Source organism: Eleutherodactylus coqui, chromosome 5 (assembly GCF_035609145.1).
Source record: "Eleutherodactylus coqui strain aEleCoq1 chromosome 5, aEleCoq1.hap1, whole genome shotgun sequence".
In the NCBI taxonomy this organism is placed as follows: Eukaryota; Metazoa; Chordata; class Amphibia; order Anura; family Eleutherodactylidae; genus Eleutherodactylus; species Eleutherodactylus coqui.
In genome coordinates this window covers 195,890,395-195,904,460 of record NC_089841.1, presented here as the reverse complement: position 1 = coordinate 195,904,460, position 14,066 = coordinate 195,890,395, and the positions used below count along the sequence as shown (strand labels likewise).

At 41.0% G+C, this 14,066-nt stretch overlaps 1 protein-coding gene across 4 annotated transcripts in view; it reads left to right on the top strand.

Moving 5' to 3' along the window:
• CARMIL3 (capping protein regulator and myosin 1 linker 3) overlaps nucleotides 1-14,066 on the top strand; it is a 73,050-nt gene that overhangs the window by 32,699 nt on the left and 26,285 nt on the right. For all 4 annotated transcript variants that reach the window (XM_066603975.1, XM_066603974.1, XM_066603973.1 and 1 more), the window contains exons 11-20: nucleotides 147-241; nucleotides 1,508-1,594; nucleotides 1,780-1,889; nucleotides 4,359-4,436; nucleotides 4,657-4,733; nucleotides 5,396-5,500; nucleotides 7,174-7,243; nucleotides 8,294-8,375; nucleotides 10,944-11,040; nucleotides 12,693-12,747. In XM_066603975.1, the coding sequence (XP_066460072.1) occupies nucleotides 147-241; nucleotides 1,508-1,594; nucleotides 1,780-1,889; nucleotides 4,359-4,436; nucleotides 4,657-4,733; nucleotides 5,396-5,500; nucleotides 7,174-7,243; nucleotides 8,294-8,375; nucleotides 10,944-11,040; nucleotides 12,693-12,747 (856 nt within the window). The remainder of the gene's footprint in view (nucleotides 1-146; nucleotides 242-1,507; nucleotides 1,595-1,779; nucleotides 1,890-4,358; nucleotides 4,437-4,656; nucleotides 4,734-5,395; nucleotides 5,501-7,173; nucleotides 7,244-8,293; nucleotides 8,376-10,943; nucleotides 11,041-12,692; nucleotides 12,748-14,066) is intronic.

Genomic DNA, 14,066 nt, shown 5'->3' with positions numbered 1-14,066 from the left:
GGATTGAGGAATTGATAATGGAAATGATATTAGATTAGCTTTTCATCTCCAGCAGTACAGTAGCCCCTTCCCCTCACCTTCCCTCTCTCTCTCACCCCTTATCCCTCTCTCCATTCCTCCTCTCTCTGTCCCTCTCTCTCCTGCAGTGATTTTGCTCTCCGCTTGGCCTCTGTGTTGTCAGATAATGCAGCCTCCTCTTTGCATTCGCTGAACCTGTCACACAACCCACTGGAAGACCGAGGTAATTCATCTACTGCAGTGCACATACAATGTAATATGTTGGTTGCTTCGATCTCCTTTGTAACCAATAAATACATTATAATATAAATGATATATTCATTGAATCTCAACATAATTATTCAATCTCCAATCCCCATTTTACTTGGGATGCCTCCTATAGCTCATGGCACTCTTACTGTCAGCATGAAGTACTCCACCCATTCATCATATAAAGAAATATTCCTTCCTTCCTTATCCATAATTCTGCACAGCATAACTACTTAGGGCAGTACTATGGAGGCTGTCCATGCAGGGGCTCATAAGAGGAGGGTGGTCAGCTCTAGGGGCATAAACTCTACTCACAGATCACAGCTCTATTCTAACAGAGTTGAGCTAAAAAGCAACCAAGGAACAAGATATGAGGAATATAATTAGCAAGTAATCATCCCCTGTACATATCAATTTTCAGCTCCCAAGTGGAGGTTTTCTTCTAAAGGGGTATATAGAAACTTTAACTATTGCTGACCTATCCTCAGTAGTTGATCAATGAAGGCCCACTGCTCAGGATCCATGTCAATCAGCTGATCATTTGGCCCACTGTCAACGCTGGTCAACACCGGAAGTGTAATACTCAGCCTAACTCTCATTGAAATCAATGGGAGTAAAGCTTGCCATTAAACTTTTGGCGTCGACCAATGATGACTAACGATAATGAATGTTTATCAACGATAAGCTGATCGTTGGGGACCCCAAGTGACAGGCCCCCATTGATCAAATATTGATGACAGTTCCTGAGGATAGCTCATCAATAGTTAAAGTCTTGGAATACCCTTGTAAGTGGGAAAGAAGGCAAAGATTCACACCACTATTGTCTCCCAAAAGAGGTGGGAAGGGCATAAAGTCAAAATTTCCTGTTTTGGGATGGAGAGCTAACTAGAGATGAGCAAGTATACTCGCTAAGGCTAACTACTCGAGTGAGTAGTGCCTTAGCCGAGTATCCTCCCGCTCGTCTGTAAAGATTCGGCTGCCGGCGCGGGTGACAGGTGAGTTGCGGAGGTGAGCAGGGGGGAAAGAGGGAGAGAGAGATCTCCCCTCCGTTCCTCCCCGCTCTTCCCCGCCCCCCGGCGGTCCCCGAATCTTTAGGGACGAGCGGGAGGATACTTGGCTAAGGCACTACTCACTCGAGTAGTTAGCCTCAGCGAGTATACTCGCTCATCTCTAGAGATAACGTATAATGTTCTTCGACTTAGAAAACTATTTATTACATAAAACCTTTTGCTATTTTCAGGAATTTCTGCTCTCTCCCAGCAATTTCTGTATTTTCATGCTGGACTTCGAAGCCTCAATTTGAGCAAAACGAACATCACCGCTCGAGGTACAATTATATCCGATGTCTTACTGCATGTAACTATACCACTTTGTTATACTGTCTTACTGTGTCTTCCTAAACTGTGTTCTTGTTTGTGAGAAACTGAGCGATTGTGGCACTGTGTGTTTGATAACCTGGCATGTGCAATGCTCTACATGTACGTATATTATTGTTGGGCTTTCTCTCTGTAGGAGCACTCTCTCTGTGTCAATCTCTCTGCCAGAATGCTCTTTTCTCCTCCTCGTTGCACTCACTGACCCTCAGTAAGAACCCTGGACTTCTCGGGAGTGAGGAGACCAATGTGAGACTGACCCCTAACAACACGACCCACATATCAGCATGCACTTATAACCCTCACTTAATCTGTTGTTTCTTCTGTAATTCTTCAGTGTCTCTACATTGTATCTGCATGCAGGTCCTTCCCTTCTAATTGTATCAGATATCATGTATGCGCACCCTTTAATTACTCTCCAGCTTGCTTCTATCTATTAATCACAGACGATATCATGCCGTTAAAGCTGCACACATCACATTCCCATCCCCTGCGACATACTTGTTTGATTGTTTTTATTGTTTCCTTTGGCATTTTCATTTACATCGATCCACATGTATGTATCGTTCATACTTAGAGAACTGCTGATTAAGAAGTATTTAGCATTTCATGATCAATTGAACATGTCATAATGGTCATATCAATGGGAGCACAAGCACTCCCGTAGGACTTACTGCATTTTACTTCACTGGAAAAGTAGCCATGGTCATCTTTCTGTGCAACTTGAATCTGCGACACCCCAATGCAGGATATGTAACAGGGCCCCTAAACTCAAATGCTTCATGTATAGTACTGGTCTCCTCATGTGGAGAAGACACACCTTATGGGCTCCCTAGGGCTCTAGGACCCTGGTGCAACCGCAGTCTCTGCATGCATTAAAGTTACACCCCTGCCGTTAGCATCAGTTTTTGCACTTATTTGTTAGACATTCATGGGGATTCCACATTATAAGCCTCAATTGTATGTACATATATATAATTTTATGCAATTTGTACAATGTATTAGATACAACTCAATAGAGCAAAAACTGGGTCATGTAAGGGTGTTTAATGGAACTGTAGCTAAAAGTTGGTTCAGCTAAATGAAGAATAATAAATACTTTATTGTTTAGGATGGCAAAAGTGATAGGTGCAAGTGAAGATGAGTTAGTGGCAAACATAGAAGAAAAGAGATCACGTAGCAAAAATGGAAGTGGGCCCTCCACATGGTGCAAAGTTTTGCCATGCAGGACAGAATGGCTTGTGCTTCCTCCTCCATGCTGTTTTCCCTTGTTCCTCCATGCCCTTCTGTTTGTAAATAAAGCTGTTCTGTGGAGAGGAGAGGCCTGCAAAAGTTTTTGAAACTTGGTAGTAAAGATGATGGGACCAACCATAGTTGGGTACCCTTTCTCAAAGGACCCCATAGCAAATACATGGTTTGCTCCTATAGTATATACACCCTTAGGCTACATACACACAACATTTCTTCCATCTTGAAGAAATGTTTGGACCAGGATGTACACAGGCCGTCCGATCTGAGTTGCATCCGAGAATCTCGGTTGCAACTTCTTAAACGGCCCTGTGTATGTACCGTTAGGCCGCTTTTATATGAGCTTATTTTAGCCCTATGTTTGGTACGTGTTTTGCGGACTGTAACAGGTAGCTAGTGTAAATCTATGCATCTATTCTCATGGTCATATTTTTCACTGCTGTGTTTTAAAGACGCATGTTTATCTTAGTATTGCTATTCCTTTCTGTTGGGCAACTATAGATCAGTATTTGTCCAGTAGAGAATAAAATATATGGAGGAAAATACAGATCAGATACTGATGACATATGGTTGTAATGACATCTGTAACACATTCGTATTATGGACGCGTTACAATATGCTCATATGAAACTGGTCTTAAAAAGAAAGAAAAAGAATGGGAATATTGGCGGAAGGGGTTGGCAGTACTAAGGAAGAAGAACAGTGAAAAGCAGGGTGAAAAGATTTAGGATAAGCTGCTTAAATGGAACCAGGAGTAGTTAAGGAGATATGGACATTTACTAGCAGAGGCGTAACTTGAAGCTTCTGGGCCCCAATGCAAAACCTGAAAAAGGCCCCCAACTATAATGCTTTATTCATAGTACTGGGCTCCCTATATGGAGAAGAGAGGCCTTACGGGCCGCCCAAGGCTCTTGGGCCCGGGTGCAACCGCACCCCCTGCACCCTCTATAGTTACGCCCCTGTTTACTAGTATAGCATAGTCTGTAAGGGGAGAATGGGGCATGTAGAAAACAGTTGCTGGAAACATGGCCCCAGATGCATTTCGACAAGTCATAAAGATCAAACACATAAAAAGTATTATTTTAGATAATCTATATTAAAATTCATCTAATATTCCACCATAACCTCTCGTGTGATTTCTAGTCTTTTCATTCATGAGGATATACAGTGGACATGGGGGGGATTACCTGTTAACATCCACCACTTCATAAGCATTCATTATATTACTCCTCTGTCTTTTACTTCATGCATAGCATTACCTTTTCTTACAAGTTCCTCTGACTTCTTCTGCAGCTCATCTGTTACTTCCTCTTTTTCCTGCATGATTTCCAATCCTTAATAGTTATATAGATAAGACATAAAAATTCAACTGTCTCCAAATCCCCTACTTAATGCTCAGATAACACACATTAAGAATCCCATTTTCTTTCTGTCCCTTTGCTTAATAACCACTAAATCTCTGTTTTCTAGGCACTTTATACTTTTCTGTCTCATCCAAATTCGTTGGTTTATTTGGATCTCTCAGGAACAGACTGTGCTGTGGACACTGTAAGAGAACGGAGGCAATATATAAAGGATGGAAATGAGCCAAATGTGGGAGTAGTGTATGGGATATCAGCAGTGCATGATGTGGCTGGGGTTGGATAAGACTACTGTTTAGAGAGAGTTGACTGCAGAATATCATTTATGTAGAAGAATGAATGTCATAGATAAAAAAAAAACTTCCAATGACTTGAGGATATTGCAGCTGTGCTTTCTCTTGCTTCAGATTTTTGGTGCATTAGCTCTTGGTTGTTGCTCCTGTCTATCACATCTTGACCTCTCGAAAAATTCCATATCGCATCGGTGAGTGTCACATTATTGCATAGAATGCTATTAGGGTATGATGCTGTAGATAAGGCTATTATTCTAAGCTCATGCGCCATTGTTTTTGCTCAATTTTGGGTGATGAAGCTTCAATGTGGTCATTCTTGGCACGGTTGAATTTAAGACATTTAGTTCTTTTAAGTATTAAAGCAACCTTCTGGTTTCAGGACCAGATTCTGTCCAGGGCAGGAAGAGGTGGGCAGTATATTACCTGCAGCTGGCTGTTCAAGATGGCGGCAGCAATTTTTTAACTACCAAATGCACACTGTGAACTGTTCTCTGATTGGACAGTGCTGATCACTATACCTGCTCTCTGATTGGTCAGGTCTGGCCAATCAGAAAGCAGGTATAGAGTATTGGTAGTCTAATATTAGCAATGCACTGTGGGGATTAGGCAGTCTGATGATTGTGTCAGCCATCTTGGATCGTGGATTGGAGGGACCGCAGAGAAGAACAACTGCAGTCAATATACCACTCGCATCCATCAGTCCTAGGATAGAACTTTGCTGCTAAACTGCATGGTCACTTTAAATTTCATGCAGTACTTTTTGCACTGTTTTAGTTCACAAATTATCTACAAATGTGACTTTCATTAGTGGAATATATACTCAAAGCATACAATTTTATTGCCTTTCTGACAGAAGAACACCAGAGACACTGCCATCGGTGGAGAAATTTTTCGGCAGCTCATTGTCACTGTCTCACGTATCATTAAGTGGAACCAAAGTGCCCCCAGAATTATTAAGGTGAGAAACTAAGTTTCACAGTTTTGATAACACCCTACTTTACATCAGTTCGCAAGATCTAATAGAAGAAAATCCTCATATCTGAGAAAAACATATTAGCGCAGTAAAAAATCTGACTTTTTAATAGTTATGAAAATATAACTTTTTAAAGGGTTATTTCAGGACTTTTTTTGATTTTGCTATGACCGACTGAAGGAAGTGAAAAAGCAGGCCTATACTTAAACATCAAGAAAACTAAGATCATGACAACAGCCGGTAACGGTACAAAAAAAAAATCTAAATCAACAATGTAGAAATCGAAGTAGTTCAAGACTTCATCTTCCTCGGATCCAAAATTGACTGCAATGGAGAATCAGGACTGGAAATAAAGCGATGAATCGCGCTAGCTTGCAGTGCAATCTTAAGTATGGATAAGAACTGGAAAAACAAAGGCATAAGCATTGCAATGAAATGCCGCTTAGGCAATGTAATCATCTTCCCAATTACAACTTATGGCTGCGAAGGTTGGGCACTGGAGAACACGATTTGGAGGAAGATTGATGCCTTTGAACTTCAGTGCTTGCAGAAACTCCTATGAATTACTTGGACCACCAAGATCACCAACAAAACAGTCTTAGAGCCCATCAAACCAAAGTTTTCATTGAAGTCCGTAACAGAGACTTTCATACTTCAGCCACATATTGCGAGCTAATTCATTAGAAACATTGATAATGGTTGGATCGGTCAGCGGCAAAGTAAGACCTCGCTGCCAAAGAACTCGCTGGCTTGATACTATCATAGCTGACACCAACATGCAAATGATGGATCTGAAAGAAGCAGTGAAAAACAGAACCGCGTGAAGAGGGCTGATCCAGAAAGTGTCCGAGAGTCGGCCCCTACTAACCAGATAAGGATAAATGTAGATGTTTGACTGACAGATCATCAATACATGATTGTTGGGGACCAATCACTCAGATCAAAGATGATCAGCTGATTCCTGGTTCCACTGTCACTGCGGTCAATGAAGGAAGCAAAAAGTGCTGACCATAGTGCAGCGGCTGGGTTAGTATTGCAGGCGCAACTCCCATTGAATTCAATGAGAGCTGCACTGCAGTACCAATCTGAACCACTGCGCTATGGTCACTGCTTCCTACATTGACTGCAGTGACAGGCCCTGGGAATCAGCAAATCAGCGATGGTCTGACAGGTCATCAATAGAGAAAATTTTAAAAAGTCCTGTAATACCCCTTTAAATACTGTAGCTTTCAATTATGTGTTCTTTGCTACTGAAGAGCAGCCATACACATTAGATAGCCAAACGTTCATTCGGTAGACAGCTATCTCTACTGTCCCTTCATAAATATGCATCCTGCATTTACCTGAGCCAGCATATTTAATTCAAAGGGGAATGAATCTCTACCATTCACCTCTACACAAAGCAATTACAAATGTCAGATCCTTTCTGGGATTCTGCTGTCATGAGACTGTGGGGCTACCCCTATACACATTAGATAGTTGGCCAGGCCTGCCAATACTTACATTACTTTACTCTAATGTCTATGGTCAGTTTTACCCAGTAAGGGTTTTTAAATGAGAACTCTTCACATGAATTATGGATATTATCTTGGAATAAGTCCGATTAATATACAAACCCTTTCAGTAATGTATCTGCCAAATCTATTCTCTTGATGCAGAGCCATGCTTCAGGGGCTGTGTTCCAACACTCACCTGCAGGACGTTCACATTGATTTAAGCAGTTGTGAGGTAAGTGTGTCAAATAGTTGTAGAACACTTAAGCGTGACATAAGTGTGAGTGACTCAAATAATTCTAGACTACCTAACAAAGTCTGCCGACCATGCCAAGCACAACAAAAAGAAGCAACTAAGTTAGCCTTTATAAGTGCCTGTAATGTACAGAAGTTCCCCCTCAAATGAAAATTATTAGTCCTTGAGACTGTGAAAGCTGGACGTCTTCACTGCAGCCTTTACGTTCATCACTGCAGCCTATAGGGACTTTTCATATGGAACGTTGCAGAATATGCAATCTTTGAATTCTGCATCCATATCTGCACTGCTAACTGTGGATTTTGATGCAGAATTGCAAGTAGGATTCTGCTACCGTGTTTCCCCGAAAATAAGACAGTGTCTTATATTAATTTTTGTTCAAAAAGGTTTAACTTTTTTACATGTATAGCTGCCTGGACACTATTTAAATTGACTTTTTTAATTAACTGTTAGCAGGGCTTAATTTTGGAGTAGGGCTTATATTTCAAGCATCCTCAAAAAGCCTGAAAAATCATTTTGCATCCTCAAAAATTCTGGAAAATCATGTTATGTCTTATTTTCAGGGTATGTCTTATTTTCAGGGACACAGGGTATTTTCAATTCCGTGTCAAAATGCATACATTAGCAGTGCAGATTTTAGGGCTGAATATTCCACAGAAGGGGATATTCTGCAATGCTGTTATGGAATATTCCGTCCTGTGTGAAAGGTCCCTTATGGGGGTTTTCACTAGTTTTACAGACTCTTGAATGGTTAATATGCTTAGTTAGGCAGCACATTTCCCATTCACGACACTGAAGGTTGTGTGGCAACCCCCCCCCCCATCCCCCCCATGGAAACTGCAATTCATGTCATTGCATTGGTTGTCAACCAGATTAAAAAGGAAACAAGAATCTATCTTCCTGTGTTTGTCTGTCTATCTATCTGCCTATCTATCTCTGTCTATCTATAGCTGGATAGAATTTACTATATTGTATTTATGTATTTTGTATCAGGGACATGCTGATATATGTTTTTCACTATCTTTCCAGCTGCGGTCTGCAGGTGCACAAATGTTACAGGAACTTTTCCCTCCAATCAGTAGTGTTGGGAGCCTGAATATATCTGATAATGGTGAGAATCATTTGCTCTAATATCATTTTTAAGGGGAATGCATCCTCTTGTTTGAATCATGCTTTATGTTTAACCTTTTTTTTTTATTTGGTTACTTTTTTCAACACGTTAAGTCACAATTTATATACTCATACATTAAACAAAAAACAAAACTGAAATATTGCAGTTTTCACATTGGTCACTGAGCCTCACAATACACTAATATTAATAACTGTGGAAACAGAAAACTCTTTGTTGTCCTTATCCATTCTTGCCTTGACTACTGTAACTTATTACCGATCGGTCTTTCCATCAGTAAACTTCCCCTTTCCAATCTATCCTGAACGCTGCAGCCAGACTCATCATTCTGTCCAACTGCATCCACCCTGTGCCAGTCACTGCCCTGGTTGCTTGTCCACTTTAGAATACCATTTAAACTCAACACTTTCACCCATAAAGCTCTCTACAGTGCTGCACTGCTCTATATCTCTCCGTCACCTGTCTACAATCCTAACAATGCTCCATAATCTAAACCTTCCACTCCAATATCCCAAGATTTTTCCTGAGCTGCACCAGTATTCTTGAATGTGTTACCCCAGACAGTCAGGTTAACCATCAATATCCACAGTTTTAACCCCTTGAGTGGCAGGTTTCCTACCACCCTGTCGTGCCCAGCAGGGCAGGTTTTTTAAAATGGTCTAATCATTGAATTTCAACTAATTTTGCAGTTGCGTCTCAAGAGCCATAACTTTTTCATTTTTCCATTGACATGGCCATATGAGGGCTTGTTTTTTGCGGGACAAGTTGTGATTTTTTAAACAGGGGGGAGGAAAAAAAGAAATGGGGAAAAAAGAAAAAAAGGGGCCATGTCATTAAGGGGTTAAAAAATATATTAACTTCCTTCTCTGGGTCATTACGACGCACACGGATACCACATGTGTGATTGTATTTTTTATCTTTTACAAAGTAAAGGGAGACAAGTTTTTTTTTAAATAATTTTTTTAATTTTTTTTTTTTTTTTGTCCCTTTAGGGGACTTCCACAGGGACCCATCAGGACCCCTGATCACATTCCGGGGGTCCGATGGTGACAGCCCTTTACATGCTGCAGTGACAGCCCTTTACATGCTGCAGTCACATAGACGGCAGCATGTAAAGGGTTAACACAGCAGAGATCGGAGGTTTTCTCTGATCTCTGCTGTAAGAGCTAGTACCTAGCTGTCCTCTGACAGCTAACAACCAGCTCTCCCTGCCACAGAGACCATCGGCTTGCTTCTGACAAGCCGATGGTCTCTATGGCAACTTGTAAACAAAGCAGGACATTGCCGACATGTCTGCAATATCTTCTGCTGGTTTTTCAAAGCCCTTGCACTGCTCTGTGTGGGTCTGTGCAGGCAGAGCACACTGTCACAGCTTGTGGCATTGTGCTCTGCAGCTCCCATAGTGATACATAGCCCGGAAATCTTCCGGGCTATGTTGCTATGAGCAGTGGAGCTCGTCCCCGGAAATTTTCCGGGCGTGCCACTCAAGGGGTTAAGTGTGCCCTGAAAACACATCCAACATCTCAGGGAGGCCTATCATATTCCTTTTTATAACTTTTCACAGTTTTACCCCTCTACTATGTTATTCCTCAAAACCTGATCCCTTCATCCTACAGTATCCCCCCACCCCCCACCCCACCCGGCACTCTATGCACCTTAATGCACTTCATATTTGTAGATACACAGATGTAGGCTAGTGACCAGTTCATGCTGTAATCAACTATCCTATTTTTAAAAAGGTGGCAGGATGATAGTACAGAACAAGCACTTTTTCTTTTTGTGTCCCCCCTATTTCCTCATAGATTGCAAGCTCCCGTGAGCAGGGGCCTCAGTTCAGTTCATTAATGTAATTCTGTATGCAATGCCTGATTATGTCTGTTCATGTACCCTCTGAGTTGTAAAGTGCTGTGGAATATGTTAGTGCTATAGAAATAGACTATTAGTAATAATAATAATAATGATGATGATGATGATGATGATGATGAAAAGGCCTTTGCACCAGAAAATACAGCAGACTCTAAAAAGAAGTGAGTCATTACCAAGATGTCTTGCCTTTTAAGTAAAAGTATTATATTTCATGTTCTATAGAAATCACTGTTTAGCAGTCATCTCATTATCATCACATGAATGAATTACAATAATAGGTAACCTATATATATATAACACAAAAGGTGATGGTCACAGCTCACCTCCTACCCCTCTCTGCCCAATCACCTCTGCACAGGTCACAGAGCATGCCCAGGGCACTCTGTCATTTAAGTCAATGAAGATCCCCAAACTACAGGTTCCAATGTCCAAGTGACTGCTGTAAAGCATATCTCTGAACTGTTGTAAACAGAGCAAAGCAGCAGCTCAGGCAAGACGGCTGCCCCCATAATCACGTACAGAAAATAAAATTCAGACGCCTCAACCCCAAAATAAATTATAAAAAATATCATGTATCAGTATCTTGTTTTAGCAAGAATAAAATGGAAGTGATGCGTTCCCTTTAGCTCTGTTTATTCAATAAATGTTATCTTTACCTTTGATTTCCTTATTTCTTTCTATTAGGATTAGATTCCCATTTACTCACCCTTGTCCCTGCTTTGGGAAGAAGTAGACATCTCAAACACCTTTCGATTGGCAGAAACTTCTCAGTTAAGTCACGGTGAGAATTTATCATATACTGATGAGTGTACCACCTTGGTTTTACAAGATTTTACTCATACAATGAATTCCAGTTAAAGGCCACGCCATCACTTTATGATTGGTGGGAGTCCAACCTCTGGGAATGAAGGGGATGAAGAGCTGTAGTAACGCTGTGTCCCCATCGTTGTTTTTCTCACGCTCCATAATCCTGTAACATAGCCACATGCAGCTTCTTTATTCTCAAGATTGGCACGGGTCCCAAATATGAGACTCCTACTAATCATAAAGTAATGGCAAATCCTAGTGATATGCCATCACTTTATTAGATAGGAAGACCTCTTTAAGAGGAAGACTAGGCTTAGAAATGATTAAGGAGAACCTCTTCCCCCACAAAACTAACACTTGCATACTTAATAAGCCTATTTGCCATTCTACAATGGATTTCATAAGGTCTTGAAACAAACAGCCTGAAAACCTGAAAGGGAATTGGGGACTTTTTTTTTCACCTTTCGCTTTTCAATGTATTGGCCAAAATGTTGCGTCGGGGGTTCCGTTTTCCTGCTTAGTTCAGGAAACAGTAAAAGAGAATCTTCTGGCCGAATGAGTCTGTCTTATGACGGAACCGAACAGGGCTGAACGGCCCCCATTGACTAAAATGGGGTCTGCCTGCTTTCTGCCTGGGTTTTGAATGGAAGAAAAACCCCTGCATACAGCACTATTTCTTTCGGTATTTTGTGCCGGATCTACGACGGAACCTCCAACTGGAGGGCAGCCTTACATTGGCCACTTTCTCCATTAATGCTCCCAATCTAAATGAGTTGTGTCAGTTAACGCATCCACAAACAGTGTGTTAATTTTATTCACAATGCCGTAGACGCAACTGCGCCTCAACAAGGGAGATTTCGTTTCCTTCGCCGGCAGTACAAAGTTGGAAAAAAGAGCTGGGAAGATAGCGTCTGGCCGATCTTCCCCGCATGTAGTTTACTTACGTGCGGGAAAGATAGGGCAGATCCTATATTTTCTCAGCGGTACAAATCACGGCCGGGAACAGAGGTGGTGATAATAAAACCACTGAAATCCTATAGAGATCAGTCGATTCGTTCTATCCCGCTATACAGCCATGATTATCACGGCCATATAAGGGGATAAAACTACGGTCGTCTGAATCCGCCCTCGTAGTGCATCTCAAGAATGAACGTGTCTTGTTATTATTTTTCTGCATTAAAAAATTTTAAAAAAAATTAAAAAATATCCCCAGAACTATTTTGGGAAGCAAATATAGCAGATTTAGTTAAAATAAAACCCTATTGAATTTCATTTTTTTTTTAATTTTTCCCATTGCAGTCTATGGGGAAATTTAACACATAAATGCTTGTGTTAGGGAATAATTTTGTAACTAAAAAAAGAAAAATCCATGAGAGTTGTGACCATGAATACTAGTGCATTCTGGTAATGGGAATCACAGTATCACAAGTTGCAGTGTTTGATATGGTAAAAAAATGCAACAGTAGAATTGCCAGACAGCGGCCATATGGGAACCCGTCACTGGGGCATTGGTGTCTTGTTTCTTACAAAGTGAAGTAGGTAATGCATCTGTTTTCCCTGCACTTGTACAAGAAAACATTGTAGTTATTAAAGAAAGACTGTTTTATTCTGTAACCTTGCACATAGGGTCCTAGAGGAGATTCTTCAAAGAATTGTGAATGTTCTTCAGGATGAAGACTGTGTGAGTACCAATGAAATACCTACAGCAAATATCAAGCTGTCTCATAGATATAGAATGTTCCTGATTCCCTGGGACATTGCCAGTTTTAAAGGTTCTCCCGAGAGATTCTTCGTCTACCAATATTCCAGAATGACTATATTCACAAGTATGGCCTCTTGGGTTTACAGCTGTTAGTTTTTCTCTCAAGCTCTGTACTATTTAATGTATTTAGTGAAATGATTTTAAAATACAAAATTGTAAATTTTAATGACATATATAAGCAGGGGCCGGCTGTCAAATTTTAATCCGAGGAGCAAGTACACAGATTAACCCATTAAGATCCACCTCTCACAATATAAACTCAATGCCAGAAGCTCATAACATATATACAGAATCATAACCATTCTGAGGAGGCTCCATGGCAGTCATTGCTCCCGTTCTACTCCACACACTGCTTCACAAAAGCCCTGAATCGTTGCTCATGTTGTAATGCCACTGAAGCATTAATTCAAAAAGTGCTATTCTATTCTGTGTTTCGGTCTTTTAATTGTTGGGGTCTTAGTGTGACCCCCCTGGGATTTGCACCACTTGTGGGAATTTTGTGTGTGTGCTGTCATCTTCTGATTTTCTACGTATAGTGCATTCTGAAGAAAATATGTTGTGCTTCTTAATTGAAATATATTCAACTCTGTGCTTTCTGATTAGATAGTGTCCCTTGCATAAAAAGCCTAGAAACACGTGCCATGCTTTCGAGTCATCATCCAGCCTCAGGCACAGAGAAGACTTGACCTCCTCTGGCCAGCCTGTGTGACAATGCAGGTGGCATGATGATGTCATCGCTTGCATCACACCGATGGTGCCATATGATGGGACAGGAAGCTGAGCATGACTTCCCCCACACTACAGTGCCCACTATAGAGTCCCTCAACATGCAATATTAATTGGCTTTAAAGGCTCCAATACATCCCCCTCCTCCCTTGAAAGAGGAGAAATTGAAGAAAAATTATTAAAAAATCAATACAAATAAAGCAAGTCGGGGACACACTGTGTCTGTGTGTGCTGAGCCTTTCAGTCCTTGGGTTCTATTTTGATCATCAAAAACGGCATTCAAACGGAATCCTGCATAGAACCATAGGCTTTTGTTACTAAAATAGAGACAAGATCTTGCAGCTTTGCTCTTTGTTGCAGTCAGTTTCAGTTTGTTTTCAGCAGAATAGTGTAGTGAAGAGACGGAAGCAGAGACTAGAGCTTGTGCTTTGGTCTTCACACAAACATAAGTGAACTGAAGTGGAGACCAAAGCTTGTGCCTTGGTCTTCACACAAACAGAAGTGAACTGAAG